The following is a 14465-nucleotide window of genomic DNA, read 5'->3' on the forward strand; positions in this document are numbered from 1 at the left end:
TGATTTTCCACGAATAAGTAGTTGACTTGCATGAATGGGATAAAAACCAAATGACTAGGGCAAAATCAAATAAGTACATACCTATACAGTATTTTGCATGAAATCGAAATTGAAATAGATATATACCTAATGAATTTTTGGTTTCCAGAAGACCTTTACGGGTTTCATGTTTTTCTTTCCTTTACTCGCTTTATAGCATTCACAATGTTTCTCTTTTTGTTCTCGATTTTCTTTTTTCTCGAAATACATACCTATTTTTTTCTTGTATATGAGTTATGACTTTTACAATGCATATTTATACTTGTCAATTTTCTTTTCTTATTTCAATTTTGGGCTTTTCATCTCTTGCCTTTCATTACTTTTGAAAATTATTTCACATTTTATGAAATTACCAGACATAAAAATACATTCTAAATGATAAAATTCCAAATGATTCTTTACGTACAATTGTGCAGGTTGCAGTTACAATGAAAATAATCAATTAGATCTTAATTACGAGTAGATTCAAACGTGACAGAATTGTTTTAATAACGCGCGATAAACGCCAGAGTGGTCGCAAATCACGTAGTACGATTTCCAAGCATGAGAAACCCAACTAGTTTGAAAATTAGCAAATTGAATTTGATAATATTATTTCTGCTCGAAATGAAAATACCGTATTATTGACATTAATGACGTTACTTTTGAATAAAAGAGCAATTATTTGCAGCAGTGGAAAACCCGTTTAATATGAGTAAAATATACGTGGGCAAATAATAAAAATGTTCCAATTATCTAGATATTCGCTGGTGATGAAAATATTACGTAAATAGCGATATGAACAGTAGATACAAACCTCAAAAAAGTAGTGTTCACCTTCAAAAATATGGCTCTAATTTCAATTCAGACGTCAGTTTTCGAAAAAAAAAACGCATTGCAACACAAAATTTAAAATGTACAAAATGACACCTTCATACTAGAAAACCAACAAGATCGCATGAGATGCACTGGTCTATTGCACATTTAAATTTTATTTGCAAACTTGAAACCAGGATGCTCAATAAACATTACTTACGTATTTTACACAGTAGGTAATGTAATTTGAAATGAAGTTTTGGCATGTCTAATTGTCTATGTTTTTTGCGGTGGAGGTCTCTCCGAAATTTGAATAACGTCGATTTGCGTCACGCTGACTTTTGAAAACGAGAAAAAAAATCAATTGGCATTCTGACATTACTCTCTAAATTTGAAACAGTCAAATTTAGAGAGTATGTCAGATTTTTAAAAACAAAAAATTCTATTGCGGTCCTGATATAATGTCGGGCATTTAAGAAACGCTGACTTACGAACCACTGACTCATGAAACCTTGGAAAAAAATATTGTCGATTTTCTGACATTAAGTATGCCAGACATACGACTTTGAAAAACTTGGAAGAAAATCGATCAATCAGTGTGAGATAAACTTTTGAAAAAGGGAAAAAACCTGTTGACTTACTGACATTATGTCAGATTTTTAAAAACTCAAATTGGAGAACAAAATCAATGAAATACCAAAATTATACCAATCAAATTTCCAAAATAACTTTCTGATGCCTACACAATTACATATTTACTTTTTTTAAATCTAGAATTCTAATAAAATTATTTATTTACTTAAGATGAACAAACAACATCCATGATTAAAAACTTTCCTTGGAGAGGAGACTTTACACCCATTTTTATTCAGTTTTTTGGCCCGTTCATAATAATATGTACGTACACGTGAATACATCGATTTTGGAAACTTTATGCCCAAAACATTTTTAAAAATACAGTGAAATCAGCAATCATCACTAATTTTTAAAATGTCTAGCACTTACCGCTTTTGGTCACGCATCGCATCTCTCATTTACTGAGAACATAGTCTCATATTGATAAAAATAGAATCACTAATGCACAATGCTGTAATTAGGACGAAAAGTAATCACCGAAATAAAATAATAATTACCTCAATTTACAGGACTCATTAAGTGAGAAAAAAAGTGAATTTTTCAAAATTTTCATAATTAAATTTTTAAAAAATGGTCTGTTCTGTTAATAAACCGGAATCATTTCAAAAGAGTAAATTGTACTGTAAAACATCATTAGTATTGATGAAATTTTAGTTCGTGAAATGTTAAACCTAATTAGCGAAATCTTGATGATGTACAAGTAATAAAACTTGATATCTATGTGATTGAATTTATATACTCGTTGACCATTTTATATTCATTTTCAACCATTAAAATGTTGATACATATAAAAAGGAAAAAAACTGAAAAATCGTACATGCGTGAATACTAGGGAAGCGGTCTTTATTCATAAGACTTGCCTAAATGCTGTTGATTTTCATTTAAAAAAAAAAAAAAACAAAAAAAAACACGTACACGCTAAAAATTTGAAAAAAATGGGAATTATTTTGTCATAAAATCCAACATTGTGAGAAAGAAAGAGCATAAAAAAAGAACTTCAAAACAAAGACCATCACGCACCCTACGGATCACACAAAAAAATGAAGGAACTTTCGTAAACATGAACTGAGGACAGCAAGCCTAATTTAAAAGGCTTTTTTCGATTTTTTGGAAAAGTTGAAAACTAACTGAACCTTTTAAAGAAAAATCGTAACTATAGATCCAATTTTTTAAAAATGCCTAAATTTATAAACGCCCTCCGTAGATTTTCATAAAATTCGGTTATTGCTGTCAAAAGCTCAGAAATAACCTCACGAGTGTTGCTTGGAATTGCAATAGATATTTCAAAATACTTGCCACATTTTCGCTTGACTACTTTTTTAATAGTAGGTATTTATAATGAAATTTTTCAATTTTTATCTGTCAGATTCTTCTTGAGTCTCGGAGGGTTAAGCATTTTTTGCTCATTAGTTTGGTGATTCAGCAAAAGACAGGTAGGTGCAAAACCTTCGAAACGATGCATATTACATATTTACAATATTGAATAAAAATGAAAAATTTTCTCGAGATTCACACCCCCTTCATTTTTAACATTTTACTTCTGACTTCGGGCCAAATCACAGACAGCACCTCATCTTCACAGGGCAGTTGGAATTCGTGGAAATTTCACAATTCATTATTCAATTGGAAATTACATTTACAATCGAGCACTAAAATGCAGACGGAAGTTAGAATTTTACTTGGACAAGGTCAACAAGCCTACAAGATTAACAAGACAGATCAACAACACCGACAATAAACGACGTCAGACGAAAGAAGAAGTTAATGGTGCATTATTTGCTTCCCCTGACTAGTTCACCGTAAACGATTAATTGAAAACCGGCGCTTTCATTCAAAAGAGGGGTTTTCACAAAACAAAACGCAAATTTACATTTAATGCGTTACCATTAGTATCTTTATATATGTGGTAAGCATAAACGCGAGTGATCATAATATTTGTAATTATCGAATTATTTTCGTCAATTTTGGAGACAGGTGAGTTGATCTAGAAATTCCATGTTTTATACTAGTGCGAAATAATGTACGAAAATTTTAAATATGTACTTGTACATCTAAATTTCATGAACTACCTACGGCTACTGATTACAGTAATTCATGTCGATGATCTCGTCGAACTGTAATCCGCTTGATGACCGATGAAAAACACTTTTCATCATTAAATACGCGAATCACATATAATTAACGGGATTGGCAATAGCACGTTTGCCAAGTCATTCTCATCCAAAATAAATTAACTACCTAGTACCCACATAAAATGGGAAAAACTTTAAACTAATAAAACTCCATCCGCGTGAAGAAATTAAGAATACCTAGGCTAAATACATATCGTACTTACAAATTGTTTTGAAGTCTTCAAATTATTATACAACGATATCAAAAAAAAATTATTCCAATTCCAATGGAAAAATTATTTTAGAATACAATTGTGTGACCCCATTCGCGAATTCTAACCATCAGTATACACATCTTTCTAAATATTCATTTTTTTTTTGCTCGAAATATCAACGCTTCTAGGTCGACCAGATTTTCATACCTAATTTTTACAGTCTCTTTTGCTAACTTTTAAATTATCTACGCATTTTTTTTAAAGTGCCTACCGGTGCGACGCTGGGATTTTAAACATGTTTTAAATTTTAATTACTGCAGAACCATGTTAACAAGTTTTTTTTAAACTGATTGAAAACAAATATTGTATTTAATAACTTTTTAAACAATTTTTTCCCACATTTGGTTCGCAAAGATTGTCAATTTTCCAAAAATTGAACACAGATTTCATTTTACACAGTTCCTGATATTTGCATAGGGGTGTTTCTTAGATGTAGACACCGCAAATTATACGTGTTGTACAATTTGTACATACATATTTACAAGATACACTTTTTTCCTATACCTATTTTAAAATGTTAATTATTATTAATCGATATCGAAAAGATCAAAATTTACTCAGACAGATCGATACACCTTCGTAAAAAAAAAAAAAGTTCAACTTGAATAATGACTAAATATAGGCGTTTAGAAGAGCCACTAATTATCATCTACCAGTCTAGCTTCTGAACGCTCCACCGATTCAACTTTTTTTCTCAAGGTCTAAAACCTAGCAATTTAATACATACATATTACATACATTCATACATTGTAAAAGATCTTTAACCTCTCAAACAAATTTTCCATCATTCTACAAACCTTTTCACCATTAGATTTTTGTGATTACCAACCACTTTTTTCGAGCAAAAATTGTTGAATTCGGTAGACTGAAATTTTCCCACATTGCAGCGAGGAAGGCTCACTTACTGGGTGTGTGAAAAATCAACGTCCATTTTTAATAAATCTTACAAAGTGAATATCTTTTAGATCATAGATCAAATTTTTTCATCACGAATACAAATTTTTACAGAAATGCGATTAACGAATGGTTTATGCGCAACTTACATAGCATTACTGATAGGCATTCTGCAGCCGCAATGGGTGAAGGCGAATGCTCTAACAGCTTTGGTGAAATTCTTCGTCGAAAGTACAAACCAAATGCTCAATGAACCGCCAGACGTGCAACAGGTGTTGAAAGAATACGATTTTATCGTAGTCGGCGCTGGTACGGCTGGATGCGTGATCGCAAACAGGCTAACAGAAGTTTCTCAATGGAAGGTACGTAATCTCACATTGTTACCACCTACATGTTATCCAACGTATTTTTTTTTCAAATCACTACTTCTTTCTGAATTTTTATGAATTAATATCCTATCGAACAACATTTTGAATACAAAATGCCGGATTGTTTCATAAAATTCCTAAAATTTCTGGGAGACCGAGCAAAATGTTTCTCAAATCTCCAAACCCCCTCCCAAAACAAATAGAAATTCATTCAAAAGAATATTGGAGTATTTTTTAGATTTCCTGCTCCATGCAAGTTCAACACATATTTTTCAGATCTTTTCAAGAAAAAAAATAAACATGACTTCGGATTTTCCCACTCATTTCACTACTTCACTACTTCTTATTGAAATTTTGACTAAATTCATACACACCACTCTGTCAAATACCATGATTGTCGAACACTTGCTGAAAAAAGCAAGACAGTAAATTGAAAGCGATCACTGGAACAAATTTTCACACGAAATACTGCTTGTAATATATATTAGGGGGAAAAACAAAAATTAAGGTGATGTTAACATCAGAAAACACCAGATTTCCCAAAGAAGATAATTTATAAAACTATGCCAATTTTGTTAAAATTGTTTACATCTTCGAAGAACCATAATAATAATTATAGGAACGTGGTCTCGTATACGATTATCTGACAGCGACATTCATTTGTTTTATAGTCAGCTTCACAACATTCATCAGTTAACGTAATATAGCCTAATATTTTCAGAATGAGAAAGGAAATTAAAAGACACGTACCAGGTTTGTCAATTAGGTACGTCTTGGAAAATTTTTTCAGTTGTCAAATGAAGATGAAGAATAATTTTAGGGATTCATTATACGTATTAGGAAAGATCAGTTTATTTGTCGTTAATGGGAGAAGGAGTTCGGGTATGGCTTGAAGCGAAAATCATTACATTTTCATCACTCTTTTCCTTCCCTCTAGTTTCTATGAGTTGAAAGACCTACAGGAAAATTTTAAACCCCAGAGGTGCCGGGGCTTCCAAAAAAAAAAATATGTAAACATTGTGTTTTTTCGCTAAAATCTCTGTATCAAATCTTCGACAAAATATTCTGGAGCACAGTTCTACCAATTGTTTCATTAATATATGTATTATATGTATTGACAATTCCAATAACGCGAAAAGATTCATCAAGGTTTAGCTATTTCTCTAGATGCTTCAAAATTAACTTTTGGTTAAATTTTTTGCGCTTTTGCACACTTTGCGAGTAATAGGCATTCGAGAAAAACCCGTGTCTTTCCTTCAAGATCACCTCCACAGCTAAAAAATTTCCTGAATTCAATAAAAATCTCGATGGAATTTGGGCGAAGTTTCCCGATATTTTTTTCTGCGACCCAATAAAAAACCATATCAAAGAGCACAAAATTCTCAAAATTTTGATAAATTTTGAGTGACATATTTCAATTTGAAGTTGACATGCAGTGAAAATCTGTGAATAAAAAAACTTATGAATTTCTTATTATTGCTCAAAATTAAAAGAAAAATATACTAATCGATAGTAAATTTCAATTCGCGAATTCACGAATCGCTTGGATCGCTGTTGTTATTTTCTGAAAAGGGAATACTGGAGACCATTGACCAATCAGATTACGATTCACAACGCAAAAATTGATAATTTAGTGGCCAACAATTATTTTTCTTTACCCGAAGACATCAAACGACTCTTTTTGCTGATATACTATTTTCTCATTTTTGTGTAAAATACGTTTGCAAATGACAGTGAAATGAGTTCTGACACCATAAATTTTTTCAATTACTCAATTTCGAATCATTCAGTTGCAAATTTGAGTTGAAAAATATTCACAATATAAAAATGTCTTATCACAATTTTGCACAGTATCCCTTTTTCAGACTTTATGTGAAAATCCGCCAGATGTCAGCCACTTTGTGTGAATTCGCGAGTATCTTAAATCTTGTTCAACAAAATCTCACCTAAGTATACCTCTTTATTTTGTAAAAAAAAAAAATTGGAAAAACGCAATTTTTATCATGCAAATGCGCTGTAACTACTCATTTTCTTTCCTGCAGTGACGTCACATCAGTCGATGGGCGATCGAAATTTTTTTACCTATATTCAATTTCTTGGGCAACCTCTCTTACAATTAGTGTATAGGTGTTGACTCGCGACCATGCTGGTCAATTTTAAAATACAACACACTGATACATACATGATTCCAGGAACTCAATTGACACACCACACCTCATATTATATGTACCTACTAATAGATTATAATCCATTCCCGTTCGACCTTTTTCCCGAAAAATTTCGAAATGATTTCATTCACACATACAAAACTACGTAATTGATGATAAAATTTGGAAAAAATTTCAAAAATATTACGAAGCATTTCTAGAGATCTCGAGAGCTATTAAAGGCGACCTATTACAAATACAAGTTACTAGGGTAAGGGTATAAGTAATCGTAATGTGAGGAAATACCCCATCCATAAAATTCTCGTTACGACTTTAATTACACCAGCATCTAGGAACGATGTTATGTTACAAAACAATCATCGGCAAGGGAGAAGGGGGTCCATGATGAACACTCGGCAAACCGTCAAAAACGCTATTAATAATCGATTAGAGGGTAGTTCTACGCAAATGCAATGTCGTGTACGTGCTAAAGTACTCGACAACTTATGTACAAAATCACTTTACAATGTATTTGTCTATGTAAGGTACTGCTAATTGAAGCTGGTGGTCCCGAGACATTGTTAATGGATGTGCCACAATACACGACGCTCAATCAATTGACGGAAGGAACGAATTGGAATTATTATACAGAGCCGGAGGACCGCAGTTGTCTCAGCTTGGTTAACAAACGATGCAGATTTCCGAGAGGTAATTTTTCAAAACTGCATGAAGTTACGTCTCTATTAACGTATTGTTCTCGTCAAAAGATACTCGTATCTCTAGTTCAATGACTGTGCAAAAACTACCGAATAGCTCACCTTTCTTAAGAGATGCAACGAAAACGTCATTCTGACGACTATTTTATTCAAAAGGTTCGTAAAACCCGTATTAAAAAATGCAATCAGACTTTTCTACAATGAATAATAAAATATAAAATTTAACATGCGGTTATTTAATCGCCTTAAATTACGCCAACGGTGATCACAGAATGGTGAAACAACTGGTTTAATACGATTCGCGCGACGGTACCATCCAAACAAAATATTCTCGAATAAAATCGATGGGATATACGTATTAAAATGATGAATAAACAAGCCTCCTCGGTAATACGACTATACACATGATTTTTAATTAACGATATCGCAACATATATCGGTCATTTTTTTTCAAGGTAGTTCTTACATATCCAAGTAAAAAAGCAACCTTTTATTTTGACTCGAGTGCGATGCATTACACGTCAAAAATCACGTAAACTTCGAGATGGGACCTTTTTTATGCAATTGGAAAAATTATTTGACGGCTCGTATGGCACGTAGCTTCAATGTCCATAACTTTCACCGATGCACTTTGACTACCATACTTGTACTTTTAGTGCGAGAGAATTCGCTACGCGCCTTATTCATCACATTTTACAGTGGCTACGGTCCTTGACCGAGACTAACTCTTCAACTTCCTAATAAAGTACTCGTATAATGCGCAGAAACGAGAAAAATTTTTCTATTTCAAGTTGCGCAGGGAATTGAACTTAGATTTTTTCAGGGCGAACAACCAAAACAGTTGGGTGTTAAACCATACAAATTTTAAAAGAAAATATTTCAAAAAGTTCGTACGATTCAAAAAAATTTGAATTTGACCAAAATTAGAGGTTACAGAGGTATAAAACACCTGATATTTTAAAAAAATTTATTCATTTTATTCAGATACCAAACTAATGAGATAATTTTCGTTCGTAGGTAAAGTAATGGGAGGATGCAGTGTACTAAACAGTATGATACAAACGCGATGTAATAAACGAGACTACGACTTATGGGAAAGCCAAGGAAACCCAGGATGGAGTTACGAAAAAGTATTACCATACTTTAAAAAATCCGAAGACATGACGATTCCAGAATACGCTAAAGACAGAAAACATCACGCCACCGGAGGACCTCTTACCATATCAACCAACGCCTACAGGACCCCATTGGCTCGAGCATTTCTCGAGGCAGGAGCTGAAATTGGATACAAAGTACACGATCACGATGGTGACGAACAGATTGGTTTTTCTTACATTCAAACGACCGTACGAAACGGCAGCAGGCTGAGCGCATCAAAAGCTTTCCTACATCCGATACGAAATCGACGAAATTTACACGTAAAAAAATATGCTCAGGTCACTAAAGTGATCATAGATCCAACTACCAAACAAGCTCGGGCTATCGAATTCGTACGTAACAACAAACGCTACGTGGTTCGAGCTCGAAAAGAAATCATACTATCGGCCGGAGCTACAAATACGCCTCAGATCTTAATGCTTTCCGGAATAGGTCCCAAAGAACATCTGCGCGAATTCGACATACCTCTGATACAAAATTTAAGAGTAGGGTTTAATTTACAAGATCATCAAGCCGTCGGCGGTGTCATATTCACCGTGAACCAGAGCGTAGCTCTTAAATTCAATCGTGTTCTAAATCTTCAAAATGTGATAAATTTCGCGGATTACCACAGCGGACCTTTGGCCATACCAAACGTAGAAGCGATAGCTTTCCTCGAAACGCGCCTACATCCCGAAGAGAAAGATTACCCCGATATGGAACTTCTTTTCGTGGGTGGCTCTTACGTAAGCAATCCATTCAACAAGATGGCATTTGGTTTATCCGAAGAACTCTGGCAAGCTGTCTACGAACCTTTGCAGGATAAAGATATGTGGACAGTGTTTCCGATGATAATGCGACCCAAAAGTCGCGGTAGAATTAAACTCCGCTCAGCTGATCCTTTTGACAAGCCAGTAATTCATCCGAACTACTTCAGCGCAGAAGAAGATTTAGATACTATGGTACGAGGAATTAAAGCGGCCGTAGCTCTGAGTAAAACCAAAGCGATGCAGAAGTTTGCTTCAGAATTCCACAAAATACCAATACCAGGATGCAGACATCACGTATTCATGAGCGACGATTACTGGAGATGTCAAGCGATGCACGTTACAAATACTATTTATCATTTATCGGGTACTTGTAAAATGGGCCCGAAATCCGATCCAGAAGCGGTGGTCGACGCAACATTGAAGGTATATGGTATCAAAGGGTTGAGGGTAGCAGATGCTTCCATCATGCCCACCATTCCTACCGGCCATATTAACGCTCCTACCGGCATGATCGGCGAAAAAGTTTCCGATATGATCAAACAACAATGGTTATCCTGAACCATATAGTCAAATTTGTGATTAATAATGTATATAATGTGTAGTAATTTAATCTACGAGTATTTTGCTTTTTTATGTCATGTTGGCGAAAAATTAAGTTTTTTCGGTTGTTTTTATTATTCTTCTTTTTACAACATTTGAAACGAACATTTTTATGCCAATTTCATCACTAATTACTTCATCGAAGTAGTTTATAGTCCGGTCACCGTACGAATCACCTTGAAAGAAATTATTTCTCACGTTAGAAACGACAGACTATGCAGAAGTATAAAAAAAATGACGCCTATAATTTCACACACAACACCAACTAGATTTGCATCTCTGATGTCCCACATACCAAATTATTTGCAATATGAGCAAAAAATCGTTAACTAGAAATTAATTGCAATTCACATTAAGTATGAGCAGATACTACCTCCACGTTTGATGATTTAATTCTCAAAACGAATTCGTGATTTTTTTCTATGTTCTATGTACATATTATGAATAAAAGAAAAAATTGTACAATTTTCTGGCAACTTGACAGTTCCCTGTAATTTGAACAGAACTGCTTACATGTGTGTGCCAAAAACAGAAAATTCATGAAAATTTTCGTTGACCAGGCTACATGTCTCTTCAAGTGACCCGATTTTCTTGAAATTTTGTTTAGTGATATGTATCTAGTGAATATGATGTAGATGACTCTTTTCTATGGTAATACAACGGAAAATTCTCATTTTGGAGGATTTTAGGTGGGAGAGATATTTTCAAATTGAGAAAAAGGGGGTCTAAAATGATTTTTTTTAAAGCCGACGTTGTATTTTGAAATAATACGTCGATTTACACAACTGTACGAAATTGAACTCATACGAGTTCAGTAGGGTTCTTCTATTGAGAAACTTTGTGGTTTCAATAATTACTCCAAAATTCTATTATTACCCGTACTCCCGTTAAGAAAACTGCAGTTATTTAAAATAAAAAATAAAAAACTCATGATATCCGACAAAAAAACAAAACTACCGCTAACCAAAAAAAAAACTTGTGAAAAAAGTTAAATAGTCTACTTGCACCAAGGTTCATTCAAGCATACAGTACCAGTGCAGTACATTTTGTTTCAGCATTGAAATAGTTTGACGTACACAGAATAATTTATTAAGCAAAAATGGAGACAATGAAGGAGAGAAATTTTGACAGCCGACAGCTTTTTTCATCAGATTAATTTTATATCTTGTTTGAATAATTTTATTTCATTCAATTTATTTTCATGGAGTGTATAGCTGGGAATGCACTTATGAGCCGCATGCTACTCTCACACGTGTAGGTTACATGTTTTCGTGTTGCTTTATTTGGAATTTACATAATCTTCATTCAGATCTTTTTTGTTCAAGTTTCCCTGATAATCACCCCCAAATATGTGGTTTAGAGCAAGTATCAAAATTGACTGAATGTTTCGAAAGTATCCTTGATAAACTGTATGTTATACTCAGCATTTTGCAAAATTAAGGATGTTAAGCAGGGTTTTTCCAAAATTCCAACTTCAGTAGTAATGAATTTTACGAAATGTTGCTTTGTTGCGCATCAGAGTGTCTACTAAAATCAAAAAAGCGAATTTCTCGCCTTTTTCTTGCTTTTTTCTTGCTTCCAAAAATGAATTTTCTTACCCCCCTTCAAATTTACGCATCTAGATAATCTTCGCTAACCCCTCTAACCCCCCCTCCCTCCCTCCCAAACAAAATTTCTCAAAAATTTATTCTTCAAAGCAGAGAAGTGAATTAATTTCTCAAATGAAAAAATAGTAATAAAAAAAGTGATAAAAACAGACGTTGAGGCATGTCTACTGAAGTGAATTCAATTCTATGATGAAAACAGTAACAAAATAAAAAGTTAACTCGAATGCGGATCGAAGTCAGGTTATTTGGGGGAGGGGGTGTATGCTGTATGATGTCATTTTTCCATCAAAAAATTGTCATTTTTCCGACAAAAATCAAAATTTTAACGTGCTAAATACCAGTGACATATACAACAATTACAGGATCAAACCATAAAAGAGCTTATATTCTTATTTGTAATTGAGGGGAGAGCAAAATCAGAAATTTAGACACGAAAAATGGACATTTTAGGTAGTTTTCAGAAAACTCTTCACAATGAATGATCATTGTATTGAAATGAGGGTAAAATTAGAGCTCGAGCGAAGCGAGAGCGAAAATTTGTTGAAAAAATTGGTGTAAAAAAAGAAAAAACGACAATTTTGGATGCTTTATTTTACATTTTCAGCGAAGCTCAATAATATCAACAATTTTGAAAAGTTAGTCGTTCTGTTCAGAAAATGAAAAATTTGCACTTTTCAAATGGTTTGGGTATTACCTGGAAATGAAAAATTTCCTATTTAATTTTTGAATTCTTGAAAATTTTGAAAATAGCATCATGAATGGCCCGAGCGAAGCGAGGGCAAAATTTTTGGAAAATTTTTAATTCGAAAAGTAGAACATGATCAATTTTAACAAAATAAAAACTTAAAATTTTGGTGGGATAACTTCAATTTTTCAGAGATTTTTGATGTGAATTCTTGGAAATTTTCTTGCTTTTCGAAGGAATTTCTACACTATTTTCTAACTTTCTTGCCACCCATGTGAATTTCTCGCCTTTTTCTAACTTTCTTGCCTTTTTCTTGCCAGTAGACACCCTGCGCATAATGAAAGCTAACGAAAACCTCGAAAAATTCCCATAATAAAATTAAGCTTTGAAATCGAAGAAAAAAATTGCTAATATTGATCGACTATTTTCTTTTTTAAAAATTAAGAGCTGAAGAAAAAACTGAAAACATGATTGGGCTTTTGAAGGGATTTTTTCATCAATAATAAAGTGATGATTTATTGATTATTTCATTATCTATGTACATGACTGAAAAATGAGAAAATTTTGACGCACAAGCGAATTTTTCCGAAGTAGGACGACGAACACCTGTTTTTTTTTAAACAAATAAAACACATGTACATATTGAAAAATTTAAACTCACCCTCGCGAAACTCGCTACCCTCCTTCCCCCCCGAGCAATGACCGATTAATTTATATTCTACTCGAATGACCGATGAATATCATTGATATGTCCATACAAATCGTATACATTAATTTCTCAGTTAAATATACGACTTCTTTTCCAACATTATGCAGGTACGACAACGGACTGACATTCCCAACCATTACACGTACTTCGTTCGGTCCGTTGGTCACTTATTGACACTTAGAAAGAAGAGAAAAATCCTTGTGCCAAATATTCACAACTGTTTTTTCGATCACACACTTCCATACAAACATTTTTTGAATGCGAAATTATTGCTTTGACAAATACTACCGTAGACTGAAATACATAATACCTTACAATGCCCATAAAGTACTTTCCTTTTCAACATGTACATGAACAAAACACAATGTTCAGAACCTGCCCACTCTGCTAAGCTTTTCATTCTTTTCATAGTTTTTTGTTTTTAGTTCAACATTGACCCTGAAACCGAAATGACATTTAATGACATTTTTTAGCTTCATCATCACCATCATTATTATCATCATTCACGAAAACTCAACAAACCGTTAAACGATATTTGACGAATGGTCATGAAACGTGTGTTTTTACGACATTAAATTCTAATGAAATCCGTGATTTATACCATAATTGAACTACAACAGTTTTAGGTAAATGTTTTAATGCTTCTTGAACCGACTGAAAAAACGTTACATAATTATCTAAGCCATGACAAATGTAGCGCGATATTTTTCGCTAACGAATTTCGCATCCAAGTGTGAAATATCTGAGATATATTTTGCAAATTTTTTTTCTTCATTTTCAATTTAGCAATTTATTTCGAAGCGAATACTTACATATAATATGTACTTAGGTGAAAAGTAGCATCCAAATAATTTTGTGAAAAAAACAAGCCCATAGCGAACTGCTTTTGAAGAAATATGTGCCGGTAAGTAAATGAAAACACAAGTAAACTGTTAATACGCTCAATTACGAAACTTTTTCTGTGATATGTAACTAA

At 33.4% G+C, this 14465-nt stretch overlaps 2 protein-coding genes across 2 annotated transcripts in view; one reads left to right on the plus strand and one right to left on the minus strand.

The window, feature by feature from the left end:
- The window catches only part of Flo2 (flotillin-2), a 128842-nt gene that overhangs the window by 83265 nt on the left and 31112 nt on the right, over positions 1 to 14465 (minus strand). The gene's annotated exons all lie outside the window — the stretch shown is intronic.
- On the plus strand, positions 3246 to 10560 carry LOC135832236 (glucose dehydrogenase [FAD, quinone]-like). Its single transcript, XM_065345364.1, has 4 exons — positions 3246 to 3444; positions 4865 to 5112; positions 7811 to 7973; positions 8999 to 10560. Exons 2-4 carry the CDS (start codon positions 4867 to 4869, stop codon positions 10444 to 10446), a joined length of 1857 nt encoding a protein of 618 aa, XP_065201436.1. The 5' UTR covers positions 3246 to 3444; positions 4865 to 4866; the 3' UTR covers positions 10447 to 10560.

This window comes from Planococcus citri, chromosome 1 (assembly GCF_950023065.1).
Source record: "Planococcus citri chromosome 1, ihPlaCitr1.1, whole genome shotgun sequence".
Lineage (NCBI taxonomy): Eukaryota > Metazoa > Arthropoda > Insecta > Hemiptera > Pseudococcidae > Planococcus > Planococcus citri.

Coding starts and splice junctions, on each gene's coding strand:
- LOC135832236 (XM_065345364.1), top strand. CDS start 4,867: ATGCGATTAACGAATGGTTTATGCGCAACTTACATAGCATTACTGATA. Junction 5,113..7,810: donor CAGAAGTTTCTCAATGGAAG/GTACGTAATCTC, acceptor TGTCTATGTAAG/GTACTGCTAATTGAAGCTGG. Junction 7,974..8,998: donor ACGATGCAGATTTCCGAGAG/GTAATTTTTCAA, acceptor TTTCGTTCGTAG/GTAAAGTAATGGGAGGATGC.